Source organism: Buteo buteo, chromosome 11 (assembly GCF_964188355.1).
Source record: "Buteo buteo chromosome 11, bButBut1.hap1.1, whole genome shotgun sequence".
Lineage (NCBI taxonomy): Eukaryota > Metazoa > Chordata > Aves > Accipitriformes > Accipitridae > Buteo > Buteo buteo.
This window is the reverse complement of record NC_134181.1, coordinates 27204557-27219691: the sequence shown is the minus strand read 5'-3', so window position 1 is coordinate 27219691 and position 15135 is coordinate 27204557. Positions and strand designations below refer to the sequence as shown.

The 15135-nt window shown below is 62.6% G+C and overlaps 2 protein-coding genes across 4 annotated transcripts; both read right to left on the bottom strand.

Annotated features, from left to right (window-relative positions):
- Positions 1-109: 109 nt before the first annotated feature.
- FDPS (farnesyl diphosphate synthase) lies at positions 110-2778 on the bottom strand. Its single transcript, XM_075039580.1, has 9 exons — positions 2550-2778; positions 2309-2449; positions 2151-2231; positions 1932-2054; positions 1605-1693; positions 1261-1333; positions 1042-1119; positions 831-965; positions 110-534 (listed from the first exon to the last, which is right to left on the bottom strand). Exons 1-9 carry the CDS (start codon positions 2688-2690, stop codon positions 334-336), a joined length of 1062 nt encoding a protein of 353 aa, XP_074895681.1. The 5' UTR covers positions 2691-2778; the 3' UTR covers positions 110-333.
- Positions 2779-4740: 1962 nt separating this feature from the next.
- Positions 4741-15111, bottom strand: HCN3 (hyperpolarization activated cyclic nucleotide gated potassium channel 3). Of its 3 annotated transcripts, XR_012652276.1 has the most exons (9): positions 14545-15111; positions 11435-11864; positions 11117-11278; positions 10403-10621; positions 9789-9935; positions 9445-9685; positions 8687-8851; positions 6900-8165; positions 4741-5960 (listed from the first exon to the last, which is right to left on the bottom strand). XR_012652276.1 is itself a non-coding variant. In XM_075041041.1 (8 exons), the coding sequence occupies exons 1-8, from the start codon at positions 14853-14855 to the stop codon at positions 7021-7023; spliced, it is 2820 nt and encodes a 939-aa protein (XP_074897142.1). In that variant the 5' UTR covers positions 14856-15111; the 3' UTR covers positions 4741-7020. The 3 variants fall into 3 exon arrangements, 2 of the variants coding, with proteins under 2 accessions (XP_074897142.1, XP_074897143.1); XM_075041041.1 differs by having other exon boundaries at positions 4741-8165; XM_075041042.1 differs by having other exon boundaries at positions 4741-8165; positions 11435-14063; positions 14545-14673.
- Between the last annotated feature and the right edge of the window lie 24 nt (positions 15112-15135).

Below are 15135 nucleotides of genomic sequence, written 5' to 3'. Positions count from 1 at the left end.
CCCGCCCCCTCCCCCCCCCCCCAACCTCTGCGGCCGGAAAGCGTGGGGGTGCTGGCATCCCCCCACCCCGGTTCAGCCCCATCCCCAGACAACACCAGGCAGCGACACGACCACAATAATTTATATTTATTGACACACAGAGGCTGGCGGATGATCTACAAAACCCCCAGCAGCCCCCACACGCGGTCTACAAACAGCCCCTGGCACCCCACCCCAGGGCAGGAGACCCACTGGATGGTGGGGCAGGGACCAGCTTGAGGCAGCTACGGGGAGGGGGGCAAACCCACCGGGCCCCCTTAGCAAAGAGCAAGCAGTCCACAGGCAGGCCCACCATCACTTCTGGCGCTTGTAAATCTTCTGAGCTAGGCCAAGAAAGATCTCCTTGGGGAGGCGGTTGGCATGCTTTTTGATCAGCTCCTGCAGGCGCTGATAGCTGCTCTCCTCATACTCCTGAAAAGCAGCCCTCATGCCCAGAGATTCATAGAGCTCCTTCACCTTTGCCACCTTCTCAGGCTCCTTACAGCCATAGTTCTCCTGAGAAAACACCAGAACAAGTCAGGTTGAGGTCCAGCTTACGGCCACTGCCAGAGCTGCTCATTCAAAGCGTGGCAGGAGTCACCTCTTGTTCTCCCTGCTACTGTCTTATGCTACTCACACCAACCAAGCCTTCTCCCAGACAGGTAGCAGCACAGTGCAGCTCTGCAGGCCAGCACATGGCTTTTCAAGGTGTATGTTATGGCATTACATTCCCTCTACACTGTGTCCTCAGGGAGGGAGTCCACACCACCTCTCCCCCATCTCCAGGGGGTTTGTCAGCCTGGTGGTGTTACCTCCAGGATCCACCTCTGGTCTGGTGTGACCCGACGCAGACACTCCACCACCAGCCAGCTGCACTTATTGTCCTGGATATCGGTGCCAACCTTCCCCGTCAGCTCCGGGTCCCCAAAGCAGTCCAGGTAATCATCCTGTACGAAGATGGAAACATGTGAGCACCCCAACCAGTGTCTTACAAGCACTGAGGGACGGGGAGCCACCTCCTACCTGGATCTGAAAGAATTCACCCATCTCCAGCAAGATCGCTTTAGCATTGTCATGCTCCTCCTTACTGTCAATACCAGCCTAAGAGAGGGGGAAAAGGAATAAGCCCTTCCAGTACTTGCCTTCCACCCTTACCTTTCCCATCTCCCAAACTCCCTCCACTCCTCGACAGCCTCATACCAAAGGTTAGGTCCCTCCTGAGACTGTTTGCATAAAACTCACCATGTACATGGCAGCGGCCACGGGCAGGTAGAAGGAGTAGAATGCCGTCTTGTACTTAACAATTGCCTTATACCTGTGACAGGGGAACGACGCTCAGTGACAAAGTCCAGGCCTTCCTCTCCCATCAGGGCTCTGCAGATCAGGGCCAGCAGAAAAAAACGGCACCTCCCTCCAAACCAGCCCACAAGCTCTGACAGCATGAGCAAGACTTGCTCCGCAACGCCTGGTAGGTGACAGCAGCATTTCAGCAAGCCGTTGTCTCTCTTACACAGTCTGGAAGGGACTGCAAGCAGAACCAACCTGCCACAACAGGGCTGGCATCTCTGCCCTTTCCACCTCTTTACCTCTGCTCACTGAAGCGATTCAAATCCACCTGAGAAACAGGGGCAGTGATGAGGTCCAGCATCTGCCCAAGCTCGGTCTGGTAGGCAGTCTGAAGAGGAAAGAAAGGATTTATTCATGCAATCCCCCAGGGAAGTCCCAACAGCACACTGAAAACCCCAAACCCAAGCCCCATTTTGACTCCTCTACGAGTCTGAAGTAAGGGTGCACGCCTGGCAGGATGCCCCGGAACTTAAGGAAGAGTCTGAGACCTGCACACCACCAAACATCCAGAAACGGCCCAGACCCAAGGTAAATCTGTGGGAAGGGGATGCAGGGGCCAGGCTCACCTGCAAGAAAAGCTCCAGCAGGCTCAGGTAGTAGGGGCGCTCCCCGCAGTACTTCTTCAGCAGCCTGTAGACAGATGACTCGAGGAGGAAGGCATCGTTGATGGCGTCCAGACCAATTCCCTCCTGCACCAGGAGGGCAGGGAGGTGTCACAAAACACCTTGACCCCACAGGACTCCCTGCCCTCCCCCAGTGGACAGGGGCCTCCTGAACCCTCTCACCTTCTTATACCAGCAGAGCTGCCCCCGGCGGGTGAGGGACGCATCCATGATGTCATCAGCCACCAGGAAAAAAGCTTGGAACTGCAAGAGGCTAGGTTAGGGGACGGTGGGGGTCCCTACGGGATACCCACGGGGTCCCCATCCGCCCCGGCTCTTACCAGCTCGATGCACCAACCGACGGCCAAGGCGCACCGGAGGCTCTCCGGGTCCTGCTGCCCGGGGGCCGCCAGCTCCCGAAAGGCGGCCAGCACCGTCAGCCCGCGGTTGCACTTCCCGCCCGGCACGTTGTACTCCAGCACCTGCGGGCAGCCAGGAGCGGGCAGCCAGGAGCGGGCAGCCCCGGCCCCGCCGCCCCCGCCCCTACCCCTACCCTCCCCCGGCCCCCGGGGCCTCCCTCACCTCCTTCAGCCGGGCCACGGCGTCGCCCACCTCTGGATGCCCCAAGCCGTCCTCCGTCAGGTCGCGGACGATCTGCGGGAAGAAGTTCATGAACTCCTCCCGCTCGGCCGCCGCCGCCCCCCGTACCCCGCTGCCGCTCATGGTGACCGAGACCGCGGCGCAGACCGGCCACCAGCGCCCCGACGGCGTTAGCGATGTTGGAGGCGAGGCCAGGCGACCCGGCCCGACCCGCCCCCTCCGCTGCGCTCCGCCCGGGCGCGGGGCTCGCCGGGACGCGTAGTCCGGAGCCGCGGGGACAGCCGGCGCTTCGCCGCCACTCGACTACAATCCCCGGCGTGCCCCGCGCGGGCGGCGGAGTCAGCCGCTGGCCACAGCTGGCGCCTGCGCTCATTGGCCCGCTCCATCGTATGAGGATGAGGCCAAGGAGGCTGAGCCAGTAAGAGCGCGGGGAGGGCGGGACCGAGCCGGCTGATTGGTGGAGAGAGCGAATGGAGCGACTGCCCGGCCGGAGCACGGCGCAGCCCGGGGCGAGGGCTAGGGGGGTGCGGGCAGGTGGGGGGTGCGCTGTAGCCGGGGGGAAGCTGGGGGGCGGCAGGGTCGCTGTGCAGCGTAACAGGGGGCTGCAGCGCAGGTGTGGGGGTGCAGGTGTCGGGTGGTGGGATGCCACGCAGACACCTCTGTGGCTGAGAGCCTGGGGACCGGGGGGGGGGGGGGGTCTGGCTTCCCGTCATCCCCGCCGCCGTCACCCACCCGGGCCGAGGACACGCCGGGTGGGCGCAGCTCTGCGGTGGCATCTTGCCCCCCCCTGCCCCGGCGCCCGCGCCGCTGATTGGCAATCTCCCGTTTATCCGCCCTAATCGTCTAATCTCAGATAACCCCGGTTTAATTAATCTCTGCCTTCTTACCTGCTAATCCCCCGCACCCGCCGTTGCCGCAGCCGGGAACGCGGGGGCTCCGGGCTGAGCCACCCCACCCCGGGGAAGGGGTCGGGTGCCCTCGCAGAGCTGGGGCCGGGCTGCTGGCAGCTGCACAGGGCTCTGCCCCTACCCCCGGGGCGGGCAGCGGGGCTCTGCCTTGCCCTGGGACACGGTGGGAGCCAGCGCGTCCCTTCGCCTCCTCCCCAGCCCCAGCTGCGTTGGCTGCCTGAGCGGCCCAGCCCTGCAGATGGTGGGTAAATCCTGGCTGGGCATGAGAAACGCGGGCCGGAATTGTACTTCCAAGAAAACGCTCGTTCTGCTTCGGGCAGCTTTGGCGTGTTCTGTGGAGCGGCTCAGTGGCCGGGCAGAGCCAGGCCTGGGCACCGGCAGTGCAGCCCGACCTTCCAGCAGGATGCTGGGGTGGGGGACCGTTAGCCTACGCACACTCTTAATCAGGCTGGCTTCAGTGTAATCTGAAATAATCAAATTAGAAAGAAACCACTAATGAGCTCTGATCTCATCATGTATCACAGAGCTTAACTCTTGCTGACAGCAGGGTTGCTGGCAGGTGTTGGGTGCAGGGGTGTGGGCAGGGGCTGCCCTTGTGACGCAGCCCCACAGCAGAGCTGCTGTGGGGAGAGCCAGCAGGGCACTGTGCAACGGCCGCATGTGCTGGCGTCCTGCCTGCACCGCGCTGATGGTGCTGCAACAGGGTGCTGAGGCAGGAGCTGCTGAGGAGGGGTGCACAGGGAGGGGTGCAGTCAGAGCAAAGCTGTGCCCGCAGACCCGTGCTGGGTGCACTGGCATCGCTGCATGGGGCTGTGTGCCACAAATGCCCTGGCTGCCGTGGGTCAGGCACCCCAGCCCATTTCACACTGCATGACCTTCGTTTAATCTAGTTAATGCCTAGAGTCTGCTCTGCAATCAGGCGGTATCAAACCTCCCCCACCCCCCATGTTAATAGATGGAAGGGAGATGGGAGGGGAAAATAACCAAAGATTAAACATTAATCTCCCCGGCGCCCAAAGGGATGGGGGTGGGCGGGAGGGGACCTGTTGCCTTTGGGCTCCCACTGCGCTGCCTGGGTCAGCAGGGCTGGGGAGAGGCCCTTCACTGGGCACCCAAGGATGCCATGGCTGCTCCTGGCTCTGCAGAGGGCCAGGATCAGATCTGGCTTTTAAGTAGGAGGGGGACTCTGGCATCTCCCCCTGTCCTGTCCCGGCAGGCAGGGTGCTTGGGGTGCTGGCGGACGGTGCCAAAGGAGGCTCCTCCAGACCAGCTCAGAATCTCTCTTTATTATTTAAATCCATTATGTACAACAACCAAAAATAAAAAAATGCTTTTAAATTCTCTGCGATATGAAAACTACAAGCTCTGTACATTGACTGCCGTGAGTGCAAGAGTGAAGGATCATGGTCTTTGGTGGCTAGACTTGCGCCCACGCATGCCACAGAGACACGTGTGCACACGGCCGGCACCCCCGGCCCTCGCCCTTCCAGGTGCCCCTCTTGCCTCCCCACCAGGATGGGGCGCTGGGGCAATGAGCTGACGCAGCTCATGGCCAGGGTCCACTGTGGTGGTGACTGGAGCACAGGGTGGCTCTGGCTCCCGGCACAGGGCTGCGGCGTGGGGAGGGTGCACCGATGGTGCAGCCGGCAGAAGCAGAGCTGTGCTCGATGCCATCCGGGCCAGGCCGCGTGCTCTGCGGGGGACACCTAGGATGACCGCTAAAACATCTACATCACGCAGTGTAAACGTAGCCCAGGAACATCTGACTATGCAGCCCGGCTGCAGACCCCTTCCCGAGGGGCTGCCAAGGGAGACACCAACCACGGGGATGGAGCGGGACATGGGGGTGGGCGGGGAAGGGGAGTTGAAGTCCGTGAAAAAAAGGCAGTGCTGGACATCCTGTCCGATGGACACGCTGAAGGGATTCCTGCTGGGCTGCTGTGCCCTGCAGGCTGGGCTCCCCAAGCAGCCCTGCAATCCGGACCGGTCCCGACATCCCAAAACACGAGGGGGGAGAACTGAAGACCTCACTTTGAGAAGTATTGCGTGGAACAAGACCCTCACTTGCTGCACCAGGGGTCTGGCAGGCCCTGCTCAGCGGCAGCCAAGCCCCAGAGCACGACTACAAGCCATGGTTCCTGACTCCAGTAGTGGGAAGCAGCTTGCGCAGCGTGGCGGGGTCAGGAGGGGACACTACTCTAACCAGGACTGTTAACACAGTTGGCCCAAAGCGACACTGTAAGCAGAGCTCAGCTGCTCGGCAGAGCCACAACTTGAACACACATTGCTGACTACTGGCTCTGGAGGGGCAATGTGGGTCGGCTGCGGGGACCCTGGGCCCCTGCCTTCCTGCACAGAAACCCAGGAGGGCAAGGGGAGGCAGCCCCACGGCCCTGCACGTCATCCAGGTGCTGCCCAGGGTTCGCGTCTCTTCATGACACCCTTTCGCTCGCTGTAATGCTGGTGACCGGCATCTCCAGGCAGTCTGGAAATGAGACCGGAGTGCAGGGCAGGGGAGGAGCACAGCCCAGGCTGAGCATCCTCCCAGCAGCCGCAGGTAGCGGGGTTGCCCCTGGGCTATCCCCTCTGAGCATCCTCCTGGAGCTGCAGGCAGCTGGGTCTCCCCCGGCTGCCTCCTTGCCAGAGCATGGGTCTATGCCGCAGCGCCTGGGTGTGGGGGCAGAGCCCTGCCTGGTAGCACATCCCAACACCGCAGGGACCTAGCACCTCTGAGGCAAGATGCTCCCCTGAGCCGGGGAGAGGCACCTGGGGGCTGCTCAGCGGGAGACCCATCTGCCTCCAGCTCCAACACCTGGCACTCATCACACCAGGGGAACCCTGCCTGGGACCCCCAGGTCCTGCCACTGTGCCCCAAGGGACCTGCCAGGGCCTCAGGGAGGGGGTACCTGGCCCCCACTGGCTCTGGGTACCTGCGTTCTGTCTGCCCAGGGAGACCCTGCTGTGGGCTCCAGCCCCCTCACTCTGCCCTCGGCAATGGGCCCCGGGGGACTGCCTCTCCCTCCTCTCCCAAAAAGCAAGGGCACTGGGCAGAGCTTTTTGGGGATCAAGGCAGACATGTGCTGGCTGCTGCTGGAGCAGCCACCAGCACTGGTCTGGCCCCGAGGAGAGGCCAAGGGGGGCCCTGGCCCCCAAGCAGCAGTTGTGGGGAGCCAGGCTCCCCAGGGAGGCCAGAGTTTGGGCAAGGGCTCTGACCCATCCCGTGGCCTCCAGGAGGAGGGCAGGACTCAGGACAGATGGTGACGGAGCAAGGAGGGGAGAGCCCAGGCAGGGTCCCCTCCTTGGGGCAGTCAGCAGAGCCCCCTCCTCATCCAGCTGGGCCAGCTCTGGGGCTGCCCCACACCTGTCCCTGCTGTGCCCCCATGCCCGGAGCAGCCAGTCCACAGCCCCAAGTGCTGCCTCTCACCTTGTCTTCCCTCCAACAGAGCCGGGGCTGGAGGCCTTCGCCAGGTGCCCTGCCTCTCCTGCCGCTGCTGCCGCCAGGGTGCCAGGACCCCTCCTGCTTGTGCATGGGTGCCGCTGGGGACTCACATGTTGGACGGGAGTTTGGGCTTCCCTGTTTCCACCTCGGGGCTGAAGGCCACGGAGCCCTTGCGGGAGGGACCTGCTGCCTGCCTGGATGCGGAGACCGGGGACTGCGGGGTGGATGCTCCCGCCACGGAGCGGCTGGGTTGAGCCAGCGATCCTGAAGGCATCTGCTGCGAGTGTGCTGGCTGGCCTGGGATCCCCGGACATGGCTTGGCGAGGAGTCCGGCTACCGAGGGAGAGGATCTGCGGGCCAGGTTCCCCGCGGATTTCCTGCCCTGCTGCAAGGAGCTCCCATCGGCTTGCTGGGCCACTTTATTGGGAAGGGAGGGCTGGGAGGCGGAGAGGAGCCGGACATCCTGGGTGAGCCGCCCCACCGGCAGGCCCTGGGTGCTCCTGTGCTTCACCAGCTGCTGGGGCTGCATCAGAAGAGAGATGTGGGAGCCGGTGGCTCGGGACAGGCTGTAGTGGAGCGTTCTCCCCGCCGGCAGCACCTGCTCTGAGCTGGGGGAAGGAGCCCCTGCTGCCTGCTGCAGCAGCGAGGTGGAGACCGAGGCGCCGCGGGACTTGGAGAGCTGAGGCTGGGACCCAGCTGGGGCCTGCTTGGCTGCCGCTGGCAGATCCCCCTTCTGCGCCGCGCGTGGCAGGGGCTGCCCCCCATGGCTTGGTCTCTGGCCCCCGCTCTCCAGGGGTGCCTGGGACTGGACCATGGGGGAGGAAGGCGAACCGGCAGCGGGCGTCTGGAGGTGGGACTGCGCCCCTGACGGAGAGCTCACAGAGGAGGGCCGGGAGCCCCCCAGGCTGGGCTGGGACCGGCGCACCTGCTTCGTGAGCAAGGTGGCCTCAGGCGAGAGTGGGCTGGAGATGGAGGAGGGTGGCAGGAAGATGTGGGCCTGCAGGCTGTGCTGGTGAGTCAAGGCAATGGCCACGTTGGTGGTGGCGGCAGCTGTCTGCAGGGGCGCGTGCACCAGCGGCTCCCAGATCACCGGCTTGCCACTCAGTTCCCGGCCCATTGCCATCTGCTGCAAGTCCTGGATGTTGTGGGCCATGTCCTGGTCGTGCTTCACAATCTGCTGGATCATCTCATTGTTTATGGGCCCCGCGCTGTGCTCGGCTCGCTTGCGGAGCAAGATGGAGTTCTTCTTCCCTGGGTGGGAGGCAGCAGTGTCACCCACCCTGGGAACGCTGGCTCTTGGGGACACTGTGGAGGGCAGGGTGGCCATGGGGAAGGGACAGTAAAACCTCAGCGGTGTGCCAAAGGGAAGCAAGACCCTGGGGAGGGTCCAGGCTGGGGCAGAGGGTGAAGCAGGGACAAAACAGGGGAGTCCTGGCTCCAAATGTTCCAGGCTGGGGGCTGTGGGCTGTGGTCTTGCTTGTCCTCTGCAGGCGAGGGGGCGCCAGACAGTGCAAATATGTGTGTGGGGCAGGTGACAGCCCCCCGGGAAGCTTGTCATACAGCATTGCTCAGATCTTGCCTGGGAGGAGAGAGGGATCCTGGAGGCAAGCTCCTTCCCTGTGCTCCCCCTTATCCTCATTGCTGGGCACCCATGGGGTTGGGATGCTGTGATCCATGGGGTCCCTGATGTCATCACCCATGGGGCTGGGGTGCTGTGGCCCCTGGGAGCAGGCACAGAGGCGGCCGTGCTGGGCCCAGGGGCCGCTTCTCACCTATGCGGTCCAGCCGGTCCATGGCCACCGTCTCGAAGGCCCTGCGCATCATGGGATACTCCTCCAGCACCTCATTGAAATTATCCACCGACAAGGAGTAGAGGCGGCAGTAGGTGTCAGCTCGCACGCTGGCCGTCCGCCTGCCCCTCGTCAGAAGGCAGATTTCTGCAGGAGACAGGTTTGGGTGTCAGGATGATGCAGCCATCCATCCCCTTCCCAACAGCCTCCGCCGATAATGGCAGCCAGAGCAGGGATGGAATTGCCTAGCACTCCAACACCCTGCACAGAAACAGAGCATGACCCAGGAGGAGGGACAGACCTGGGAGTCTGGACAGCCACAGCTGTGCCCTCAGCCAAGCACAGCCTCTTCCTCCCTCCCCAAGCCACGGAGACATCCCTGGGCATGGCTGCTGTGATGGCCTGGCCCCTTTCTCTCCCAAACCCGTGCATGTAGCCTGTAAACTGGCTCAGATGCTCTGCTCTAGACCATCCTCCTCTCTGGCCAGAGGTGAGGTGAGTGGATGGCCTCTCTGCCCAAGACAGCCAGAGTTCAGGGCTCTGACTCAATATGCTGGACAAGGTACCCCATAAGAACAGGGGTGGTGGACTTCTAAGGCCCAGAGTCCAGTGTGAGCTGGATGCCAAGTCTTTGGCACTGGGCAAAAGGGGATGGGCAGAAACAGCAGGGATGCCCCAGCTCCTGCTTCCTGGCAGTTCTCACTCCCCTCTGCTCTCCAGGTCCCCCAGCCCAGCCTCACCCCCAAAGTAGGAGCCATCAGACAGCTTTGTCTCCTTGTTCCCCTTGGTGAGGATGCTGACCACCCCGTGCTGGATGAAGTACATCTTTTTGCCCACAGTGCCCTCGCGGATGATGAAGTCCCCGGGCTGGAAGACCTCAAAGCGCAGCTTGGTAAGCATGGCTGTCACAAAGTTGGGGTCCGCATTGGCAAACAGGGGCATGTTGGCCACCAGGTTGCGGCAGTTGAAGTTGATGATCTCCTGTGGGGTGAGGACCAGGTCAGCTGAGACATTGCCGAGCCTGACCCCAGCAAGCACCGCCCCCCCTCCCCCAAGTCACCAGCACTGGGGTGCCTGCCAATACCTCTTTGAGTGGCTCACTGAGTTCCCCCAGGATGTTCTCCTCATCAAACATCTTGCCCTGATAGCGGTGCTCATAGTACTCGTGGATTCGCTGGCGCGTGTCCCCAGGAAGTTTGTGGAATGACATGTACTGCTCCACTTGCTTGTACTGTGGGGACAAGGCAGAGCCACACAGGACTGCACTGAAACAAGCTGCACCGCACCAGAGGCCGGTGGCACACCTGGTCAATGCTTTCCCTCTTCTTGGCAGTGAGAAGCAGCTGCTGTTGGAGCTGGGATCCAGGCACCCCTGCTCCAGGGCCCGGTCCCAAAGGCCATGTCCAGGGCAGAGGATGGGACCCCTGTACACTCAGGATGCAGAGGGTCCCAGGGCAGAGGCCAGCATGGGTTCTCACTATGCTAGGGTGAACCCCAATATCATGAATGGGGTGTCTCTATCCAAATGGGTAGCCTGACCCTGCCTCCCACACCCCCCAGGTGAGTGGCAAGGGTAGACATCAGGGCAGGAATCTGCAGGGCAGGGCAGCCCACACTGAGCTGGTTCTGGAGCTGGACCCACTCGTGCCAGGGCATCTTCCCCCAGTACTCAGGCACCCACAACCCCACCCCACTGACCTTCTCCTGGTACTGGCGCCGGGACGAGTCCAGCGACTGAATGAGGGCAGTGGCGTGGCCGATGAACATGGCATAGCAGGTGGCCCCCACGATCATGCTCAGCATTGTAAGCCAGACATCAGTCATGCCCTCAGGTGCCTGCTGGCCATAGCCGATGCAGAGCATGTGGCTCATGGCCTTGAACAGGGCATGTGAGTACTGCTTCCCCCAGGAGTCATTCTGCAGATGAAGGAACAGCGGCGCTGGGGGGTCTGTTGGAAGGAGCTGCTGGGCTGAACCCTCCAGTCCCCCCTCCCCGAGTCAGGGAGTCCAAAGCCCCAGTGAAAAAAGGTTTCTGATGTGTCCAAGTCCAAAGGGCAGAGATCTGCTCCAGGAGGAGACACTGGGGACTGTGCGAAGCCCTGACCCTGCACCAGCCCCTGCTCTGGAGAAGAGGCAGGAGCCCCACTGCCCTGTTTCCTCCTGGGCAAGGTATGAGGGATTCCCTGGGGTGCTCTGACTCCAGCAGCAGCCAAGGTGGGCTGAGACAGGAAGGTGATGCATAGATTCCCTCTACCCCATCTCACTGCTGTTGCAAGGCTGTGACCAGAGAGATGCTGCTACACAGCACGTGGATCCAGGCAGCTCCAGCCTTAGCATATGAGATATATGACCAAATCCTCTCCTCCCCCTGGTAGATGTATGGCCAGTATTCCCCCTGTCTAGGGCACTCACCACCATGTGGTTGATGGAGACCCAGCAGTCCTCAGGGAAGTCTTGCAGCATAGGCACCAGGAACTGGAGGCAGCCGTCCCAATGACACAGCAGCAGCATCATGCCGATGAGGTTGAAGATCCTCACCACAGCACTGGCCAGGTCATATGTCATATGGAAGATCTGGGAAAGAGGCAGGAGTGGAGCTACAGAGAAACTCTTTTCCCAGAATGGCCCTCTGAACCCCCGCCCTCCAGCCAGCTGTACCCCACAGCTGGGGATCCCTGATCTGGCCCAAGACCCTGACCAGGGGCCTTGGACCCCCCAAGGGGTTCTCACCTCCTCCCACTGGTGGATGTAGCGGATGAGGCGCGAGAGGCGCAGCAGACGCAGCAGGCTGAGGATCTTGGTGAAGCGGACAATGCGCAAGGCCCGGGCTGTCTTGTAGACATCAGAATCCACCTGAGTCTCCAGGTCAACGATGAGGAAAATGTAGTCAACTGGGATGGAAGAGATGAAGTCGACCAGGAACCAGCTCTTCAAGTACTTCATTTTGATGGTATGAGGGTCAAGGATGATCTCTGTGTTGTCCTCCACCACAATGCCTGTCCGGAAGTTCAGCACCAGGTCAGCCAAGAAGAAAGTGTCCGAAAGCACATTGAAAACGATCCAGGGAGGGGTGTTCTCATCCTTGAAGAAGGTGATGCCCACGGGCAGGATGATCAAATTCCCCACCATCAAGAGCAGCATGATGAGGTCCCAGTAAAACCTGCAGGGAGGGAGCGCAGGGGACAGAGCAGGGCAGGGAGAAGTGGGAAGAGGCAGCACACAGCTGGTTAGAAAGCAAACCAAGGTTCAAAGTTAAGAGAGTTCAACACATTGTGGAGAGACAGGCGCTGAGGACACATGCACATGTGCCTGCCTACGCACATGACTAACACCCTGCTGCTTGGCTGGGACACATGGAAGTACATGTGTGCGGAGAGGAGCAATTTTGCACCGGCTTTTAAGGCAGAGCAGGGCCAAGGGTCTGAGGGAGCAAACATCACCCTGTGTGTGTAGGAACAGAGGCTGTCACTCAAGGACCTTGGCTGTTGCTCCTCCCTCTCTTCGCAGCATGACAGTGCATGCACATGTATGCCCCCACCCCAAACTTTACATCTGCCCTGTGGAACGCTCAAGGAGGACATGGGCTTTGCTCCCTGGAGCTCCCTGTCATCCCTGCAGACTCACCACCACCACCTAGGCTGGCTTAGCGGGATTTAGAATAAGCTTTGCTGGTTATGCAAACCGAGTGCCAAGCTCCTTAGGCAGCAAGGGACTTGGGGCCCAGGGAGGCTGTCGGGACTGTAGCATGGGTGAGCCAGGCAGCAGCCAAGCAAGGACAGACAAGTGCCATCACCACGGGGAAGGTGGAAGGAACACGTCTAACCCCAAAGGGGCTGCTCACGAGCACTGGCCAGGAGTTACACAGCCCTGGGCCTGCAGGACCCCCTAATCCACCTCCTTTCTCTGAGAGTGGACAAGCTCAGAGGCTTTGGAGGAAAAGCCAAGAGACACGGGGCAGCAGTTGATCAGCATTTGGTTATGCCATGAAATTCAGCATCCCCATTCACATGCAAATATGGCTGGGATGTTCTCATTCTTCACACAAACGCACGTAACGCCTTTCTTCACAAGGCTTGTGACAGCTCCTGCGACAGCTTGGTGGACTCCTGGGCTCCTCACTCAAAAGTCTTTATAGGCGCCTGGAAAAGCAAGTCCAGTTCCCACTTTCAGGTGCCCGTTAGCCCCAGCCCTGGTTGTGGGTATAGACCTGAATCTCCAAAGGTGACCTCAGTGCAATTCTTAGTGCCTCATGGATCCAAACTGGCCTTTGCACATGACAAGAAGCCTGTGGGTGTTTCGTACCCTGCGTCCTTGGTGGGGCACAGGCACTGGCCTTTCTGCAGGTGGCAGGGAGGAGGAGGGAGGAGGAGCAGTCGTGGCACCATGTGAGGCTCCTCCATCGAGAGAGCACCAGAGCCTGGCAGGGAGGGGGGCACCAATTCCCTGGGGAGCTCCCCCCCGCCCCGGGCTGAGGAGCCTCGCACAAATTAACGTCTTCCTGCCCATGGCCAAGGTTTGCTGGGGCAGGTAAGGCGGAAGGGGCCTGACCTGGCTGAGCAATTGTCTCCTGCACCCCCACGCTGCGCACCAAGAAACACCGCACACTGAGCAGGGAAACTGCCTGCCCCCTCAACCTGCTGGGAGCTCTTGATTCAGATTTAGGCTTAAGCTCTTCAGGACAGGCCCTGTCCTTTATTCTGTGTCAAGCTGAATGCACAGGGCCCTGATCTCAACGGCCTTTATGTATCCTTATAATGTGATAAGCACCGGTGTAATCCTACCAGCTGTCTACCTGCCAGCTCGCTTCATGTCACTGACTGCGCTAACTGCTCCTGCCAATCTCAGGCTCACAAACTTTGGGGCGACTTCCCTGGGGAAAGGGCTCTAAGGGCTTCACAGCCCTTGGTGTCATGCTGGAGCAGTGCAGGGGAGCTGGCGTGCATGGGAGGTCAGGGCCCAGTGGAAAGGGGAGCTGGCTATGGGTGCCGGGGACCTGCAGCAGGTGCCAGCCCCACTCCAGGGTGCTTCACCAGGCTGGGGACATCAGCCGTGTCACAGCTTGCTGCAGGAGATGACTGCCTGGCGGCTTCATTCCCCGTAGAGAAAGCTCACCCTATATGACTCAACATCCCCGTGACACCCAGTTCCTCCCACATCATCCATCCCTGAGCTCTCCCCGTGATCCCGGTGACACCGTGAGCCAGGCCCGGCTCCTCGCTGGGTGCCCTGCCCTCTCCCAGCAGCTCCCGGGGCTATGGAGACGAAGCCCGTGCTGGGCAGGCTCTGCGGACAGCTCGTGGGGCCCATGTCCCTCCGGGGACGGCGCAGCTCCTCGCCAGACGCAGGAATTAAAAACAGCCTGGAGAAGGGAGGGGGGAAAAGCTGTGCGAGGAGGCAAAGAGAGGCCCCCCCCGCCTCCTCCTTCACACGCCCAGGGCCGCGTCAGCGGAGGTCCCCGGCTCGGCTGGGCTGCCCCCGGCCCAGCGGGAGCCCCGAGGGCCCGGGGAGGGGCTGAGGCAGAAGAAAGTTGTCTGTGCTCCCGGTGGGGACGGGAGTGGGCCAAACTGAGGATGGGGAAAGGGCCGGGACAGCGCGGCCCCAGGCACCGGTGCGGGCCGGCCCCGCGGCGGCTTGCCCGGCTGCGGTGGGAAACCGCGTCCCCCTGGCCCGGTGCGGAGCCCCGGCACCCGTCACTTGTTGCCCCGACGGTCGCCGGCGGAGCGGCGGGGCCAGGCCTGGCCGGGCCGGGCGGCGGAGCCGCGCTCAGCACCACGGACAGCGGCGGGGCCGGGGCCGGGGCCGGGGCCGGGACCGGGGTGGGCGCGGGGCCCGGGTCCCACCTGAAGTCGCTGTAGGGATGGATGATCCAGGCGCCGGCCGACTTCACCCGCTGCCGCTCGATCTCCACGGCCCGGTGGCTGCCGAACATGCGCAGCGAGAACTTGTTCACGGCGGGCTGCAGCATGGCCCCGAGCTGCCGCTGCACGAACGTGCCCGCCGCCGCCGCCTCGCCCTCCGCCACGATCTGCTCCGCCGCCGGCGGCGAGGCCGGGGCCGCGCCCGCCGTCCCCGCGGGCGCCCCCGCCGCTTCCCCGTCCAGCACCGGCGGCTTCTCCCGCGGCTCGGGGCTCCGGCCCGCCGCCGCGTCCATGCCGCCGCCGCCGCCGCCGCGCCTCACGTTTCCTTCAAACGCCCTTGCCCGGGCGCCCTGCCCGTCGCCCTGCCGCACATGCCCGGCCCCGGGCGGGCGGGGGCTCACTCGCCTCCCCCGACCGCTCGGTCACCGGTCGCGCTCGCTCGCCGGCGCCCGCAGCTCCGCCGGCGCCCGCCTGTTGCGCACACTCTGGGCGCGGGCGTGGCGGCCGGGCCTCGCCGCCAGCGGGGAGGCGCCGGCGGCACCGGAGCGGCGGGGCGCCGAGCAGCGAGGCCCG

Excerpts from the sequence above, each read along its gene's own strand:
- FDPS (XM_075039580.1), bottom strand. The coding sequence starts at position 2,690 with ATGAGCGGCAGCGGGGTACGGGGGGCGGCGGCGGCCGAGCGGGAGGAG. Across the intron at positions 2,055-2,150 it reads AGCTCTGCTGGTATAAGAAG|GAGGGAATTGGTCTGGACGC; the intron begins GTGAGAGGGTTC and ends CTCCTGGTGCAG. Across the intron at positions 1,334-1,604 it reads AATCGCTTCAGTGAGCAGAG|GTATAAGGCAATTGTTAAGT; the intron begins GTAAAGAGGTGG and ends CCCCTGTCACAG.
- HCN3 (XM_075041041.1), bottom strand. The coding sequence starts at position 14,855 with ATGGACGCGGCGGCGGGCCGGAGCCCCGAGCCGCGGGAGAAGCCGCCG. Across the intron at positions 9,686-9,788 it reads TCAGTGAGCCACTCAAAGAG|GAGATCATCAACTTCAACTG; the intron begins GTATTGGCAGGC and ends CTCACCCCACAG. Across the intron at positions 8,852-9,444 it reads TGATGGCTCCTACTTTGGGG|AAATCTGCCTTCTGACGAGG; the intron begins GTGAGGCTGGGC and ends TGTCTCCTGCAG.